This window comes from Manacus vitellinus, unplaced genomic scaffold (genome assembly GCF_001715985.3).
Source record: "Manacus vitellinus isolate BGI_N305 unplaced genomic scaffold, ASM171598v3 scaffold_2_pilon, whole genome shotgun sequence".
Taxonomy (NCBI): Eukaryota; Metazoa; Chordata; class Aves; order Passeriformes; family Pipridae; genus Manacus; species Manacus vitellinus.
Window position 1 is genome coordinate 28,711,136 of NW_021940208.1, and position 15,698 is coordinate 28,726,833.

Sequence of the window (15,698 nt, forward strand, 5' to 3'; positions counted from 1 at the left end):
CGCACGAGTCTTAAGCACTCACATTTTTTCCATGACAGGGGAGTTATTAAGTGGTAAGATTGCACAGAATAATTTTGGCAACTTGAAGTTTTAAATTGCGGATTTTGCGGGTTTTTACTTACGCTAAAATTGATAAAATAGCAATTTATTTCTATACCAGAAAGATCAAGAACTCCTATAGAAAATCTGGAATATATTAGAGAAGGTTGAAGCTCTGCAAAGAAATATCTGGCAACTTAGGTCTATACCTGGATGTCCTAGTTCCTTAGGGATGTCAAAAGAATTACATGGGGGATGTAGAATTTCTACTTATTTGAATAAAAATGTCATGGAAGACACTACTTTTCCAGGATCAGCACACTGATAGATTAAAAGTTAACTCAGTTTTGGTATCAGAAAAGATGATTACAAGAGTGGAAGCAAATAAAGTTTCTCAGCAAGACTGCCTCTGAATAGAGGAAACACCCTACTACACCAAATTAAGTAATATATTAATCAAGTGACCCTATCACAAGGGACTCAGATTTCTGGACCTGGCAAAAGACAACTCAGGTCTTACATATGTTAATTTGTTTTGTGTCATCTCTATGGAAACCCAGCAATGCATCTAGAGTTGCCAGACTGAATATCTGAAAGGTATTTTTCATAATACTAAACCTGTAGTCATGACAGTGCAAAGCATAGCATAAGCCATACTGCAGGAAAATGGAGAAGTCAGAGAGACCACAGTTGAATTCATGTTATGGAAAGGAAAGTATTGTCTCCAGCATGAAATCAGCATATCAAAGTGTCCATAGGTGTTCCACAGACAGTTGGAGCAACATCTCACTCACTCGCTAAAACTTTAAGCTAATTAACATTAAGGAAATAAGAGCATGAGCTGAAGAAATTTATCTGAATACAGCAGAATCCTGATACTCTTCAAATATAGCTAGGCAAAAGGCGATCCAAGATTTAGAAAAGACAAGAAGAAGGCACCCTCCTAACAGGCTGCTAACCTGCATTCTGACTATACTTAAACACCAGGTGGAAGAAAAGACAGCCATTCAGAAGCAGTGGTTAAGCTGGAGCAATCTTATGAGGGTATTTTGTCTTTCTTGGTAGCTCTGTTTCCCATTACACCATTGGGAAAAAGCCTTTTGCTCGGCTAATTTAAATAGCCTACTCCCATACTGGTATGCTTAATAGGACCGAGCAACAGTCTTAGCATGGGAACTCAGTCACCTATACTGTGTTACCATTCCTGAAATTGTTTAGACTTGTTCCAAACAGCACTTTCCCAAATAACTCTTAGCTGTTGTCCAGGAATAAATATCAACCATAAGTAACTCCCAAGATGTTTTAGATGCTACTGCCCCATTTTGGGAGGTAAAAAAGTTTTCTAGCAGTGGAAGCAGGCAGTCTCTGGCCTGTTGGCCTCAAAAGTGACAATGATTGACAGTGTTTAATTTATTAGCACAGATGCAGTCACTGGGAAATGAAGCATAATACTGGATTCGGGGGCTGAAAAACTCTTAAGAGCTGTTGTGGCAAAATAGTAGCTGCTGCCAGGATCATTGAGTAATGTGCTGAGAGGACAGTGCATAACAGTGGAAATCAGTCCATGTTTCAGGTGCTTTGTGATAGTCCATGAATATTTGACTTTATATTTTACAGCTACTCTTCAGGTAGAGTCTTTTCTTAAAAGCTCTTGTGTAAAACAACCTACCTGAAGCTCAACAAGTATACGTAAAGTGCAGAAACATGAATTTGCTAGGTGTTCCACTGAGAACGGTATAATTCAGGGATTTAGAGCTGGCACCCTACATTCACAAGATACTTGTAGATCAGGGAACCCACACGTATTTCTTATTGTTTGGGACTAAATGCTGCCCTCATTCCCACTAGGATGAGACAAGGGGATGGTTATAAAAGCCAGAGTGAGCATAGGTTCTTGTCTGCAAGCTCTTGAGCAGGTGTTCCTGATTTGGGGGATAAGAACAAAAAATGTAGCACTAGTTCATTTTAGGTACAAGGCTTCAAGAAAGTATACAAATAGATTAAAGAAAAAAGGCAACTTTCTCAGCAGAATTATTTTCATCACTTCCTACCAACACTCAAAACTAATCTATCCTGTCAACTCACCTGCTTTCTTTGTTTCCCTGACTGGATAAAATAACAGAGCTAGGCTATTCTTTCCATCCACAAACTCATCCAATATTTCTGGATGTTATTTTAGATGTAAGTTTCATTTATTATCTGAAGTAATAAGCATAAATCCAGTTTTAAGGAAAATGCAGTTTCGTATCAGTCTTTTGCATAGATTCTGTGTGCTCCATCTGCATGTGCAATCTGCTTCTATATTTTCAGCCAGCTTGCATGGGCAGATTAATGTGTACAATTAGAAAGCAACCTCACAGGCGTTCAATAAACTGCCTTCATTATTACACTCAAGAGAGTCCCTTTGGATGTCTATAAAAGCCTAGTTTTCTGCCTGTTAGCTAAATAATTGACAACGCTTAAAATAATCAGGAGCAAATGAACAAAACAAAGACAATTGTGGTGAAAAGAAGCAAACAAAGGATTCTCAAGGCTGCAAACCCTTTTTGTGTGAGTTCTCTTTCATTCTCTATAGCAACCTATATCAAAAGTCTGGTCAGGTTTACATTTGTACTTCTGTGGGGAAAATCTCTTGCCAGCCTGCTGTTTGAACCACACATCATAGGGGACTGAAAACTGGCAAGGACACTAGTATTCATCCTGTAAAAATAGATAAATAAATTAAAATTCTGTTTTGATTCAGGTTTTATTCTCTTGTATTTTATGACTTTTGAGAAAACTGCCTTGGCAGGCAAGCGTATATCAACTTGGTTTGGTGAACCTCCTGCATTGTGTTTGGAATACGCACTTACAGGCACTCTGGCAAATTCTGTTTCCAGTTCCAAATTCTGAGCAGAATATATTGAGTCCACACATGTACCCGAGTGCAGCAGTGCCAAGAATTTTTACAGGAGCACGACCTTCACAAAAACAGAGGCATGAATATGTGACAAAGTGAAGGATGAAGTGACACAACAGTCATCATGTACTATTAGAAAGTAACCTATGTTCTAGACTGCTTTACCCATTACATAAATAGGTAGATGACTATTAGAAAACCAGTGGACCACATCCAACACAACAGTTTTTGGAAAGTAGAATACAAATTAAATAAAAGCATCTTACTAGATTAAGCTGTATGGTGAGATACCCTAGAGTTCAAACACAGATTCACGCAGCTACGCAGATGAGAAAAGCAAGTCATGAGATACCCATCCTCATTACTGTTTAAATGACAGTGTACTAACTAAAGATGGATGTCCTGAAAAGTCCTCTTCTTTGTTTCCATTTGGAAAGATGGACAGTCAGTTCTTCCCTCACATGGATCAGCAATTCCAAAGTATGGACTATACAAGCCTTCACTACCTTTTCATGCACCCTGACAGAAACACAATCAGGCCCATAATGCAAAATGTATCCAAGATGTCATGACTCAGAATGAAGGACTCCATTTCATGGGTAAGTAGTTTCTGGTAGAAAGTCAACACACACTCCCCATTTTCTAAATCTGGCATTTGCCAGGACAGAACCACAGCAACATTATGACCAACAAATCCCTCATATGCTTCTTCTCTGTTAGCACAAACTGTAGCAATCACTTCCTACATATGCAGCAACTTCTTCAATCCAAAGTCCAAAGAAGCTTACAAGGCTTTCAAACATAGAAAATAACTGTATTCTGTAGACAGCAAAAAAAGTTGCAGACCATTTTTCTTTTTAGCACTTCATGTTAGACCCTCTGAAAAGAGATTTCATTGAGAAGTTCTTGGTTTTAATAGTGACAAGAATTTAATCAGAAATACAAAATTCTAGACAGCATCATAGTATGTTAACGACATGAGAATCTTAAGTGCCTTTCCTTATCAAATAGAAGCGGCACTTCATGCAGGAGAGGTACTGATTGGGCTGTAGCCCTTGGAGGCTGGTATGGCTAGAGGTGGTGATCAATTTTAAAAGGTTTTCCAGCTAATGAGAGTGCTGGTAGGCATTGATCTCCTCAGGAAAATTGTGATGTTGCAGCTACAGGTCTTATAGAGGACAGACTAACAAGGGAACTTATCTTTTGAAATGGCTCTACAGGCCATGACTTTGCAGAGGTCACTGCTTTATATGCAGCACATGACCTTCCTTCCCCCATCTCTCAGCAAGCAGAGAAGGAGATCAAAATACTCCAACAGAGACAGTAAAGAAAGGGGCACAACCTTGCATTTGTTCTCTTTGCCTCTAGACAAAGGGTATTAGATGATGCAAGTAATGAGTTACTCATTTTTGCATAGTAGGGGGGTTTTTTTGCATAGCATGACTTTTAATACCAAGCATTTCTATGTGAACATGCAGTACTTCAATAGAGTTACTTCACAAAATCTGAAATGTCACACAGAATCTTTCCATTACTCCTGGATGCTGTGCTTCATAATGGCAGTGTACCTCAGCAGTGCATCCTCATAAACATCCAGTGGCACAGACTCTCCTTCCTCTGCTCACCAGAGTATTCCTTCAGAACAGGGAAGACACTAGTGTCACTCTATATCTTGAGGAATACATTCAGTGCATGTAGCTTGGTGTGCAGCTGCAGTGAGAGCTGCAGGTTGAGCTCTGGGTGGCAGGAGCTCAAGCCTGAGGCAAGAAGCCATGAACTGCTGACACTTTGCATGTTCAGGATCCCTCCTCAGAGGCACCAGGTCAAGCTGGTATTTTGTTGTTTAGTTATTGCATTATGATAAAATTATTTTAAGGATCTGGATGTCTGAGACAATGCTATGGGAAGACTGGGGTCAAGCTGGTAAGGAAACCTGGTCTGACTGTGTGAGCTGGGGTATGTAGCTGTGAAGGGGCTTTGGTCCCAGCTCAGGTAGTGCAGGAGTGACTGCCAGAGTAACTCCTGGATGGTTGGACAGGGAAGTTTCCTTAACACTGTACAGCATGGAAGGTTTTTGCTTAACCAAAATTGCATTCAGTGTAGGTAGTTTTTCAGTTCACTTCCTCCAGGAGTAGTAGCTGCAGAGCCCTTCTGGTGTAGGTTCAATACATAGTACATACAAATAATGTTCTGATAGTTCTACATAATCTCAAGCAATGGAGCTTGACAGCCCATCTTTACCTTCAGTTGCATCAGTCAACTAGTGTCCAAAGATGAATGCTCCCAAACCTTTCCTTAATCAGTGGACAGAACGGCTGCCAGCCAGTCCACTTCTCAGTGCCCCGGTAGCCAGAGCTCCTGCACCAGCTGGGGACTACCTGACTGCCCACATAGAGTCATTTAGGTTGGAAAAGACCTCTACAATCATCATGTCCAACTGTTAACCCAGCACTGCCAAGTCCAGTCTCTACGTCTTAAATACCTCCAGGGATGGTGACTCAATCACTTCTCTGAGGCAGCCTGTTCCAGTGCTTGACTACCCTTTTGGTGAAGAAATTTTTCACTTGTGGCCATTTCCATTTGTCCTGTGTTTCGGAGGGTTTGGACCTGCTTTTGGCAAAACCGAACTTACTTTTAATGGAAAAATCTCTGAACATCAGAATTCATTTCACCCTAAGCAAAAAAAGGTACAGACAGAGAAGGTGAGGGAAAGGAAAAGATATGTCTCTGTTCATAACTGAATATACCTTAAGACGAAAAATTATATTAAATTAGAAGATAAAAACCCTGACAATTCCCTTAGGAAGAAGCAAGGCCCCGTAACTGAGGACCTTGCACTGCAAAGACCTGATGTGTCTGTTGTTGATTTAGGTCCAAAGAGAATGAAAGTGTCTGGTCTGTCAGAAACAGGCAAAGATCTAAAGTTATGAAGGGTCTTCAGAAATCCTGAGGAATCAAGGTGTGTGTGGGAAAATCCACACCAGGACAAACCGAGGACAAACAGCAAGCAAAACACCAATATCTAGAGACAAATGCTGATAACGTATTAAAGGAAAGAGCTGTGCCTGATGTCAAATGCGAAGAAACAAAAATAAAATACAAGAAAGGCTGAGATGAGTGACAAAGCACTAAAATGTCTGTGCATTAGAGAGCAGAGTCTGGGCAAACGGTGAAGAAACTGGAGCTACCAGTATGGGAAAAAAGTGACTCCCTTAAAGGTCACAGAGTAGGAAAAAAGCAATCAATCAGGCTAAACATAAAGGTGAGTAATTTCAGAAGCCTAAGATAAAAAAGGTAAAGGTGACTAAACAGTATTGTGTGTTAATTATGTGATAAAATCAGTTTGGATCAGTTAAAAATAAATAAATAGGGTAGAGTGAATGGGCAAGGTAGGAACTTCACTGCCAATGGAATTAATTATGCCAGGACTTAAGCTGTATTTAAATCTGATATTAAGGGGGTATTCCTGGGAAACAGGTCTTCACAACAAATATCTATATTTAAGTATGCTAAATATAGGAAGTCCTCATTATTTCCATGTAGGTTAGATTTCTTTACTAGTCAATAAAATAAATGGGTGGAGATGTAATTTAAATCCTGTTTCAATAATTAGTCTTGGACTGAATGATCACCTATTGATTAGTTAGAGAAAGAAAGAACACAGTCATTCTATAATTCACAGCTTTCATTTGTAAGTGTGTGTTTTAGGAAGCTAAGAGAAGTCTACAGAATCAAATTTCTCACAGGGTGTGGAGGAGGCTTGGAATATTTCACAGAATCATAAAATCTTCGAGGTTGGAAAGGACCTCTGGATGTCATCTTGTCCAACCCCCGCTAAAACAGGGCCACCTTGAGACAGCTGCCCAGAACTTTTGAATATCTCCAAGGATGGAGAATTCACAACCTCCCTGGATAACATGTGCTTATATTCAGTCACTCTCAGAGTAAAAAAGTGTCTCCTGATGTTCAGTAGGAACCTCCTGCGTGTCAGTTTCTGCCCCTTGTCCTGAAATCAAAAGTTTCAAGTTTTTCAATCAAAAATTGAAAAAAATAGCAACAGAAGCCCTTCCTGAACCCCGAACCAGGAAAAAAAAAGACAAACAAATAAATAATATTAAATAATAATTAAAAACCCAACAAACAAACAAACAAGGACAAACGGATGAGGAATTTAAGGTAATAATTTTCAAATTTTACTTACTAATTTTGATCTTCAAGGAACATCTCTCTTCTTTGCATTTCTTCTTTTCTTTTTTTAACTTCAAGTCTCTCTGCCTACAGCATTAAAAACAGGAAAACATATTTGATGTTTCCAATAAATGAGAAACAAACATTGATTATTTCAATTCCAGTATTTTAATATTCTGGTCTTTGAAAGATCTACGGCAGCAGTTGGATACAAAAGTGACCTAATTTCAAATTTAAACGTAATCAGATATGACCAAACATCTCCTAGTCAAGAGATCTGTTTAAAATAGAAAATGACATGGTGTTCCTAGTAGATCCATGTACCTAAAGGGCCTTGTAAGCCTTGACAGTTCTCATATCACAACCCTGCCTGGGGACCTCTCTTGGAACATTGGTCCTAGTAAGAAGGACCCAAACCACCACACTCTACCTGGGCAGAGGTGTTGTTAAGAATAGGGCTGAAACCCTGAACTCTATAATCTTCTTTCTTTCCTGCAATCGAAAAAGTTTCAGAAAAATTACAATTCTGCTGGCAGTTACTCAATTACTTTGCCTTCAGTGATTTAAGGGTGAGTATTTTTTAATTGGGTAAAGAATGACTGTTTGGAAGAGATTGGCAAAACAAGTGCAAAGTCCTCCTTCACATGTATTGGATTAAGAAAAAAATCCTTGCAGATATTTGCAAACAGGAAAAGAGCCACTATGTTGTGTGACGATATAAACTGCTGGAAGGCAAATGACTCAGAAGTTTTTATTTGGAAAAAGGCAGTGGAAAATTAAACAAAAGGAGGAAGATGAATCTCTGAATAAGATGTCCTGTTGTTCAGTCATTTGACATCCAGAAACAGTGGTAGAATATATGATGTACTGATGCAATTAAAAAATTTAACCAAACTGCAGTGAGGAGCATGACTGCACAGTATAGGTAAACTTTGAGAGTGTTTAAGGGATATCTTGTTTGTTCCTAACCACTCCAGCCAGAGAGGGATGATTTTTTAGGCAAAAAGACTCCCACCTATTTATGTAACTACAATTTACAGGAAAAGAAAGGAAAGAGGTAGAAGGGAAATCTAATCTGGCTTCTGTTACAGTCAAAGGTGATGCTGATACTCTCAAGACATCAGCCATAGCTTCCAGACTTTTTCCCAACACTACCCAACACTGCAAGCTGACTCCTTCCCCTCTGAAAAACATTGGGTGTGAGATCTGCCACCATATTGCAAGGCTCCTGAAAGTTCAAATCCAAAGCTCATGGGAGTTGTTGTGGTCGAGCTCCTAGCCAGAAAAACACAGTGATACTAATTTTGATAAATACAAACCTTCAGTATCATCTCTGTTTCCCACTAGAAAAAAACCAAACAACAGGATATCCTACAGCTGTTCTACCACCAGAATGGTACCTGAAGAAAACCCCAGCATCTTGAAATTATTCATTTGTGGTTGACATGACTGTTTTTTACTCTGGAAGTTTACCCTGGGACCCCTGCTTAGGATGCATACAAGTGGCAGGCAACAGGACTGGAACATTCTCTAACTAACGACAATCTATCAGTAGACATTGCCAAAGCACTGTACATTTGGCAGTATCTTCAAAAACAAAGCCAAGAGCGGAACAGCTGTGATACTGAAGGTAAACATGTTGAAAAATATTAGCAGAAGGTCTGTAAAGTGCCTGGTTCTAACAAATTCCTGAAAAAAAAGGCCATTCATGCTGATTAACACAGTCAAATAAAAAGCACATGATTTGATAAAAAATAAAATGAAATTACAGGTTATCCTAAATAAAACGGTTTCTAAAGATGACAGGACTGTTTACTGTGTGAGGTAAGAGCAAAAAGTTGTGTAAGGTAAGAGCAAAAAGCTGTATGAACTGGAATTCAGTCAAGACTTAGAGCATACAAGGAAAGGCCAAAGGCAGGGTAACAGCAACAGAAATTGAATGACAGCAAATAGAAATACCCAGTGCACTAAAGTTGTTCTATTTTATGTGCAGCACAAATTCCAAAAGTTTAAAAAACAAGAAGCCAAATCTCAGCCACTGTCTTATTTTTGGGAGAACTTTGACAGTCCTTTCACCCAAAATACACAGAGGAAATTATGGCTTAGTCTGGTCAAAATCTGTGATGTGAAGGGCTACACAAAAGATACCAAACTGCAAATACCTACTACTAATGAGAAATTAATAAAAAAACTACTTCCCATGTACATCCACACTTTCTGCAGATCAGGCACACATCTCAGCACTGGGGACAAAAACAGAAATAGGGAACTTCCTGCTAACATTACAAACTCTTTTTCAAATTATTTCAGTGAGCACTGAGAGATCACTACCTTAGAATACTCAAACTCATGCAGCCCATGGTTACCCCATGAACAAACCACAGCAGTCCCAGGACAAGCTGCCTCTCACAGAGCATGTGGGAGACTTGGGTATCTGTTCACACAAATCAGTCCTGTGGAACACAGAATAAAGAATCTTCCTTCTCTCTGAGAGATGGAAAGAGACAAGGTAGATACCAAGTGCATTGGTATTTCAGCACCTAATAACCTCAAGATTAATTAAAGAATGACAAGGTCCACTGGCAGGTGGACTCTTACATATGGAGAGTGGAAGGCAGACCTTCCACATTTGGATACTGCTTTGGTAGACACACAGTTTTCTCCATCCACAAAGACAATTGGAAAGTGGGTGCTGTTTTTTCTGCAAAATCAGCATTAAAGCAGAAACATAAACAGATCCTAGGTTCACAGGCAGCACTGGCCTATATTGTTCTTACAATCAACAAAGAACTGAGTTGAGTATCAGCACCCGTTCTAGTCATAGCACATTAGTCTGTAGGGCTTCACCATTCATGTTTTTTGGCAAAGTAGCTTTCCAACTGTAAAAGTTCCAGGGCTCCTGCTGATAAAGCTGTCTAGCCATTATCTCCCTTCAGACTATCAGACAATTTGATTTTTATTGAATGAATAATAACCTTGAGCAAAAGAAGCACTGGCCAGCAAGAAAAACGGCTCTCAGCCGATGCACTGCAGGTGCAGTTGAATACAGATCTATCACTTCAAATAAAAAGCTTATTTCTTGTGGTAACCAAAGGCAAACATTGGTCATACAGTACCAGTTCTCTAAGACTCCTCTCATCCTCAGCTCTTGGGAGCCTTTCATTTGCAGGCAGGGTGAGATAGACAAATTGATACCTTTAAGTGGCTTTCCAGCATGCTCTTCTTAAAAACAAGGTTGAGTTTTTAATACATAATCATCTTCCAAGAAGAAATCTTATCAGTTGAATCACTATTGTGGAAGACAATCTGAATAAACAACTTCATATTAAGAGTTCCCTTTCATGCTCCTCTGTTTTATTTGATTGCTTTTGGGTATATGTTTATTTAGTCAAATTAGACAGTCTGTTTGGCAAAGATGTTTGCCATTATGTTTCATCCTCCTTTAGAAGTTTTACTATCTACAACATCTATAAAGATTTTATAATCTGTGGGAGTGAAGGTAAGGAAATTAAAGAGTATGAAAACAAAACTGATACATCAATATATTTTTAGGTGTAACTAGAAATTATATATAGCAGCCCTGTAACATTTTTCTTGTCCAATGCCCATGGGCAAACACCATATATTAAATAATTAAACCCCTGTCTACCATTGCTATCCTCATTCCATAGCTTCTGGAACTATACATGAGCTGGTAACCATCAATGACATTTTCCCCTGATAGCATTTATAACCTCAGTGAGCTGTTGTGTATGGGCTTATCCCCAAAGAGTAATGCTAGCCACTGAAAGACTGAGAACAGACTAACCCTTACCTGGAGGCAATTACAGTTATTTTTGTTTATGCATGCCCTTTTACGCCAACCAGTATTGATTATTTTTTAATTAATTTTCAAGATTCGGTTTCTGCACAGAAAATCATTTTTACTGTTGAGAGATAAAACTTGCAAACCTGAAATCTCCCTTTCTCTCCCTGTTATTGTGGACATCTGTATCATGTTTCCCCTCTTTTCTTTTTTCATTTAAATTCAACACTGCACTCTTGAGCACTATTTGATTGCCACCAAGGAGACACAAATGAACTTTTACAAAAGTTTTGCAGCACAAAGGATGAGAAGATGCTTTGTGAGAATAACTAGAAAAAGAAAACAAATGCAAAATCATAAAAGAAATTTTGAAACTGAGCTATCATTGGTGTCAGTATATGGAGAATATTAGAAGGAAAAGTGCTCTGACATTAGCAATACACTTGTATGTGCAAGCCCCAGAGGGGCTGGAGGGCCATTTGAACTTCATGGTGCTCTCAGCCCAATGCAGATAGACTACGCTGACCTTTTCATGATTTGGATGGCTTTTCCACCATAACAGGCCAGATTTTCTAGTATTCTTCCTGTGTGCACAAGCAATTATAGATTTTATAAGGTCTTTGTGCCATCTTCCACAATCTGATCTTACAGAGAAAGCTCATGCCAAAGTGAACCATGCAACCTGCATACACAATGTTACTCCTGACCTTAGTGTTCTACCTTTCTGCTAACTCCTCAGGATGGATGCAACTGAAAGGCTGGAGTTTCTGAAGAGCCCAAGGAACTCTCAAGCTCCAAAGAACACCAGGTCAGACATCCTTTAGTGAGCTACAAAGAGGCGGAGGACTGGATTTCCTAATTCCTTGATGCCATCTGGGGTTACCACTTAATTTAATTAGCCTCTTCCCTGTAGTTCAGCAAAATCAAGCATCAAGACATGAACTCTGTTATATGGCTCTAACTCTGCAATAACAAGGTTTACCTTTTCTCTCTGAATTGCTTTCTTTTTCAGGATTTCAGCTTCTTCAGCTGCCTTTTTTGCTTTTACATATTCTTCTCTCTTATGCTGCATGACATAAACATACAGAATTATTTTACATATGTATTTATACAAGGAATGCATAAGGTAACGGCTCCTATACTGTATATTTTTCAAATCTAAAGTGTGTTTGGGGAAAGTTTCCAGAATTTTTTCCCTTAAAATGAGACACTAAATAATGCAGGCTGTGCAACAGCTACTCCAATATTGTCTTTAAGAAGGCTGAGAAATCTAGGACTGATAAATGGGCATCCATGCAAGGAATCACACAGCTGACTGATAACTTACAAGCATTTATACCTCTTATAACAGAAACAACATTTCTACCTAAGTACAGTTTAGGGTGGTACATTGATCAATTAGTTGAAGTGTAGGCAGCATGCCGAAAGGTACGACAAGGCATATAAGTGGCTTTACAACCGTACTGGTTATTATTTTCTATATCATCTGTGATACAGATTTCTACATATTTATGGACAGATTTCTTATTTTCTTTGGTGCAGAACATTTGTTTCTGATTTCCTGCTGCTTCCTTCAGGTTTCATAACTTTCTTCTGTCAAGCATCTCTGAGTTCAGTTTATAGTCATAAGAAATACTTCATGAAAAGCTTTCTTTTGAATTCTAAAAATAAACAAACAAATTTATTCTTACCGACCTTTTGCTGATATTTAGATTGCATGAGCATCATTTGCTGTTTTTGCCTTACTTGAGCCTCTGATTCCTTTCCACCTTAAAAAAACCCAAACATAAATTGCATTTTTTATGAACATTTTAACTGCCAATACCAGTCACTTTGGAACATAGCAATATAACAGATTGGATGTATGCCTATACAGGAAATTTTTCATAATTACAGTAGCTGTCTGATATTAAAGAGAACAGATAGGAGACCTTTTTGATCATTTTATTCATCCATCAAAAGCACTTGCTTATTATTTACAGAGCATCCACTGTATCACCCACTCTACCAACAAATATGTCTCTACAGTATATGATCAGTTTACTGAGGAACATTTTCAGAAAATCAGTCATGCTTTGCAGGTGAGTTTTCATTTTTCAATCCAACTATTCCCACCTTCGCTCAGTTTGTCACACACATACAGAGTCAGAAATTCTATTACCAAAAAGTTTATCTTTTATCAAACTTAGGATCTTGGACTCTGCCAGCTCTAATGGGATGCTATCACTTTAATATTTTCTAACTAACGTTTTGGCGCTTGAGGAAGAATCCCCTTTCTGAAATGGAAGTCAAAGCCTTTTCCCACAAACCTCACATTCATAGCAGAAGGTGTCCTCATTCAAAGGCATGGCCTCTCTTTTGAGAACATCTAAAGCTCTGGCCATAATGTTCAGCATTCAATAAAAACAAACAACTCACAAACAAAACAAACAAAAACCTAACCACATAAAGAACTTGATACTAGGGCTTAAGGGATGGAGGACTTTGATTTTATTATTCTGCTCTACTATTTTCCAAAGTATTTTCTTGCTTTGGGAGAGGAAATAATTAATTCCCTCAGTTGTTCTGAAAATCAACAGCAATTCTTACTCCATTCGGAGGGTAGGGAGTGTATTTTCCCTTAGTGTTTTAATGAGAAATTCTCCTCTTTGTGCCTCCTAACTATAGAAGCAGCTGCACCAATCTGTGCAACCTGACGTGCCTGATATCCTGGGCTGCATCAAAAGCAGCATGGCCAGCAGGTCAAGTAAGGTTGATGCTGCCCCTTTATTACACTCTTGTGAGACCCCATCTGGAGTGTTGCATCCAACCCTGGAGTCCCCAACATAAGAAGGACATAGACCTGCTGGAGTGAGTCCATAGGAGGGCCTTGAAGACGATTAGAGCGCTGGAGCACCTCTCCTATGAAGACAGGCTGAGAAAGCTGGAGTTGTTCAGCCTGGAGAGGAGAAGGCTCCAGAGGGACCTCCTAGAAGCCTTTTAGTACCTTAAGAGGGCCTAGAAGAAAGCTAGAGAGGGATTTTTTGCAAGGGCATGTAGTGATAGGACAAGGAGGAGTGGCTTTAAACCAAAAGAAGAGAGATTTAGATTAAATATAATGAAGACATTTTTCATTGTGAAGGTGGTGAAGCACTGGCACAGGTTGCCCAGCAAAGCTGTGCATGTTCCACCCCCAGCAGTGTTCAAAACCAGGTTGGATGGGGCTTTGAGCAACCTGGTCTAGTGGGTGGCATCACTGCCCATGGCAGGGGAGTTGGAACTATATAATATTTAAGGTTCCTTCAGACCCAAGCCATTCTATGAAATGTAAGACAAATATACTAGATCTTTCAGAAGGGAGCACTCTTCTCTAAAGGCAGCTTCCTCCACTTACTAATGGAAGGTAACTAATCTTTAGGTGCTTTTGTGAGGTTCAGTGAAGGGGAGATCAATTCCCTAATTGTGGCAACATTTCTACGCACAGAAATAAATCTGTAGGATAAGTCCTCAAAAAAGACTGGCCATACAGGATGCAGGCAACAAGCTTAGAGTAGCAATAAGCATACAACTAGCATTGAGTGGAGTGACTCCTTCACAGGTCTAGAAAATAAAACGGCTACTAAACAAGTTTTTAAACCTTTTGGATGCTTGATCTCTGTTTTTTTCTAGCCTTTTATTGGCAATATTTCTTGTGTGCACTGTACTTTTTTTGCATGTAGTGATGAGCATCATCTCTAAACAAATATTTTTCTGATCATTATTAGCTATAGCCTATAGCCTTTCAGCCAGGTTTAATTCATTCAAGGTTTGGCTGTAATGTGTCAGATGTTTTGCTGTAATCAGAGTATGTAGTGACTGGCTGTATATGATATGATCAAAAAAGAGACCATTTTATCAGGCATGAATTGTTGCTTCACTCATTGCTTATGAAGGAGGGTAGAACTTGCATTCTTCATTGCTCTCATCTCTCCATGGTGCCTGCAAGTTTGCCAGTCAAATATTACAGAGCTGAAATCCAGAATACTTATTTCCCTATGGAAAGCATGAGTGTTAAGAAACTTCAAGGATTCTCTGGTGATTTAGACTAGATGTGTAATCTCTTAAAATCACTCTGAGAAAAAACACATGATACTTTTTTACCTTAATGAGTACCTACAGTGGTGAAATTAGAGATGCCACTTATATTTTTTTCTCCTTCCTTGAGCTCGCTTCAGCTCCAAATTTGTTCCCATGGGAATGATAAGATCTAATAATCTTTGCACATTACCTCTTTTCAGAGGCACTGAACATAGCGTTTCAGTCTCCAGGAGTCTAAGTTGCAGCTAGACAATGACCGAAGGGATCATATTTTCTTACTTTTTTTTCCTTCTCTTAATTTGCTTCTTCCTCAAGAAAGTTTTTAAATGCTATGGGCCCAGAAGAAGGTAAGACTCCCCACAACCAGTCCCTGCAGTTTTGACACCACATCCTCAGTCACACAGCCAGCCCGCACACATTCTGCATAGACACCATACACCAAATTTCTGTTTTCAGATTTCACTTTCTTCAGCAAAAAGCTTTGTGATCCTCTTGTGAAAGAAGCATGTCTTCTAGGAATGACTCACAAACAAGAAGAGATATGCATGAATTCACAAAGACCATGTCTGGCCACACGACTGCACGTGATGGTGGGAATACAGGGCATTACCACCACGGCAAACTGACTCAGGCTGCAGGGCAGAATATGTGGGACCCGTATCACCTTGATCTAAAAACCAAGTCTGGGTTGGAGTCAGTTCAAATTCCTCT

The 15,698-nt window shown here is 39.2% G+C and overlaps 1 protein-coding gene across 1 annotated transcript in view; it reads right to left on the reverse strand.

The window, feature by feature from the left end:
* Positions 1-15,698, reverse strand: part of EPSTI1 (epithelial stromal interaction 1) — an 84,935-nt gene that overhangs the window by 55,540 nt on the left and 13,697 nt on the right. The window contains exons 4-6 of the mRNA XM_008934614.2: positions 12,627-12,700; positions 11,914-11,997; positions 7,140-7,213 (exon numbers count right to left, since the gene is read on the reverse strand). Coding sequence (XP_008932862.1) covers positions 7,140-7,213; positions 11,914-11,997; positions 12,627-12,700 — 232 coding nt within the window. The remainder of the gene's footprint in view (positions 1-7,139; positions 7,214-11,913; positions 11,998-12,626; positions 12,701-15,698) is intronic.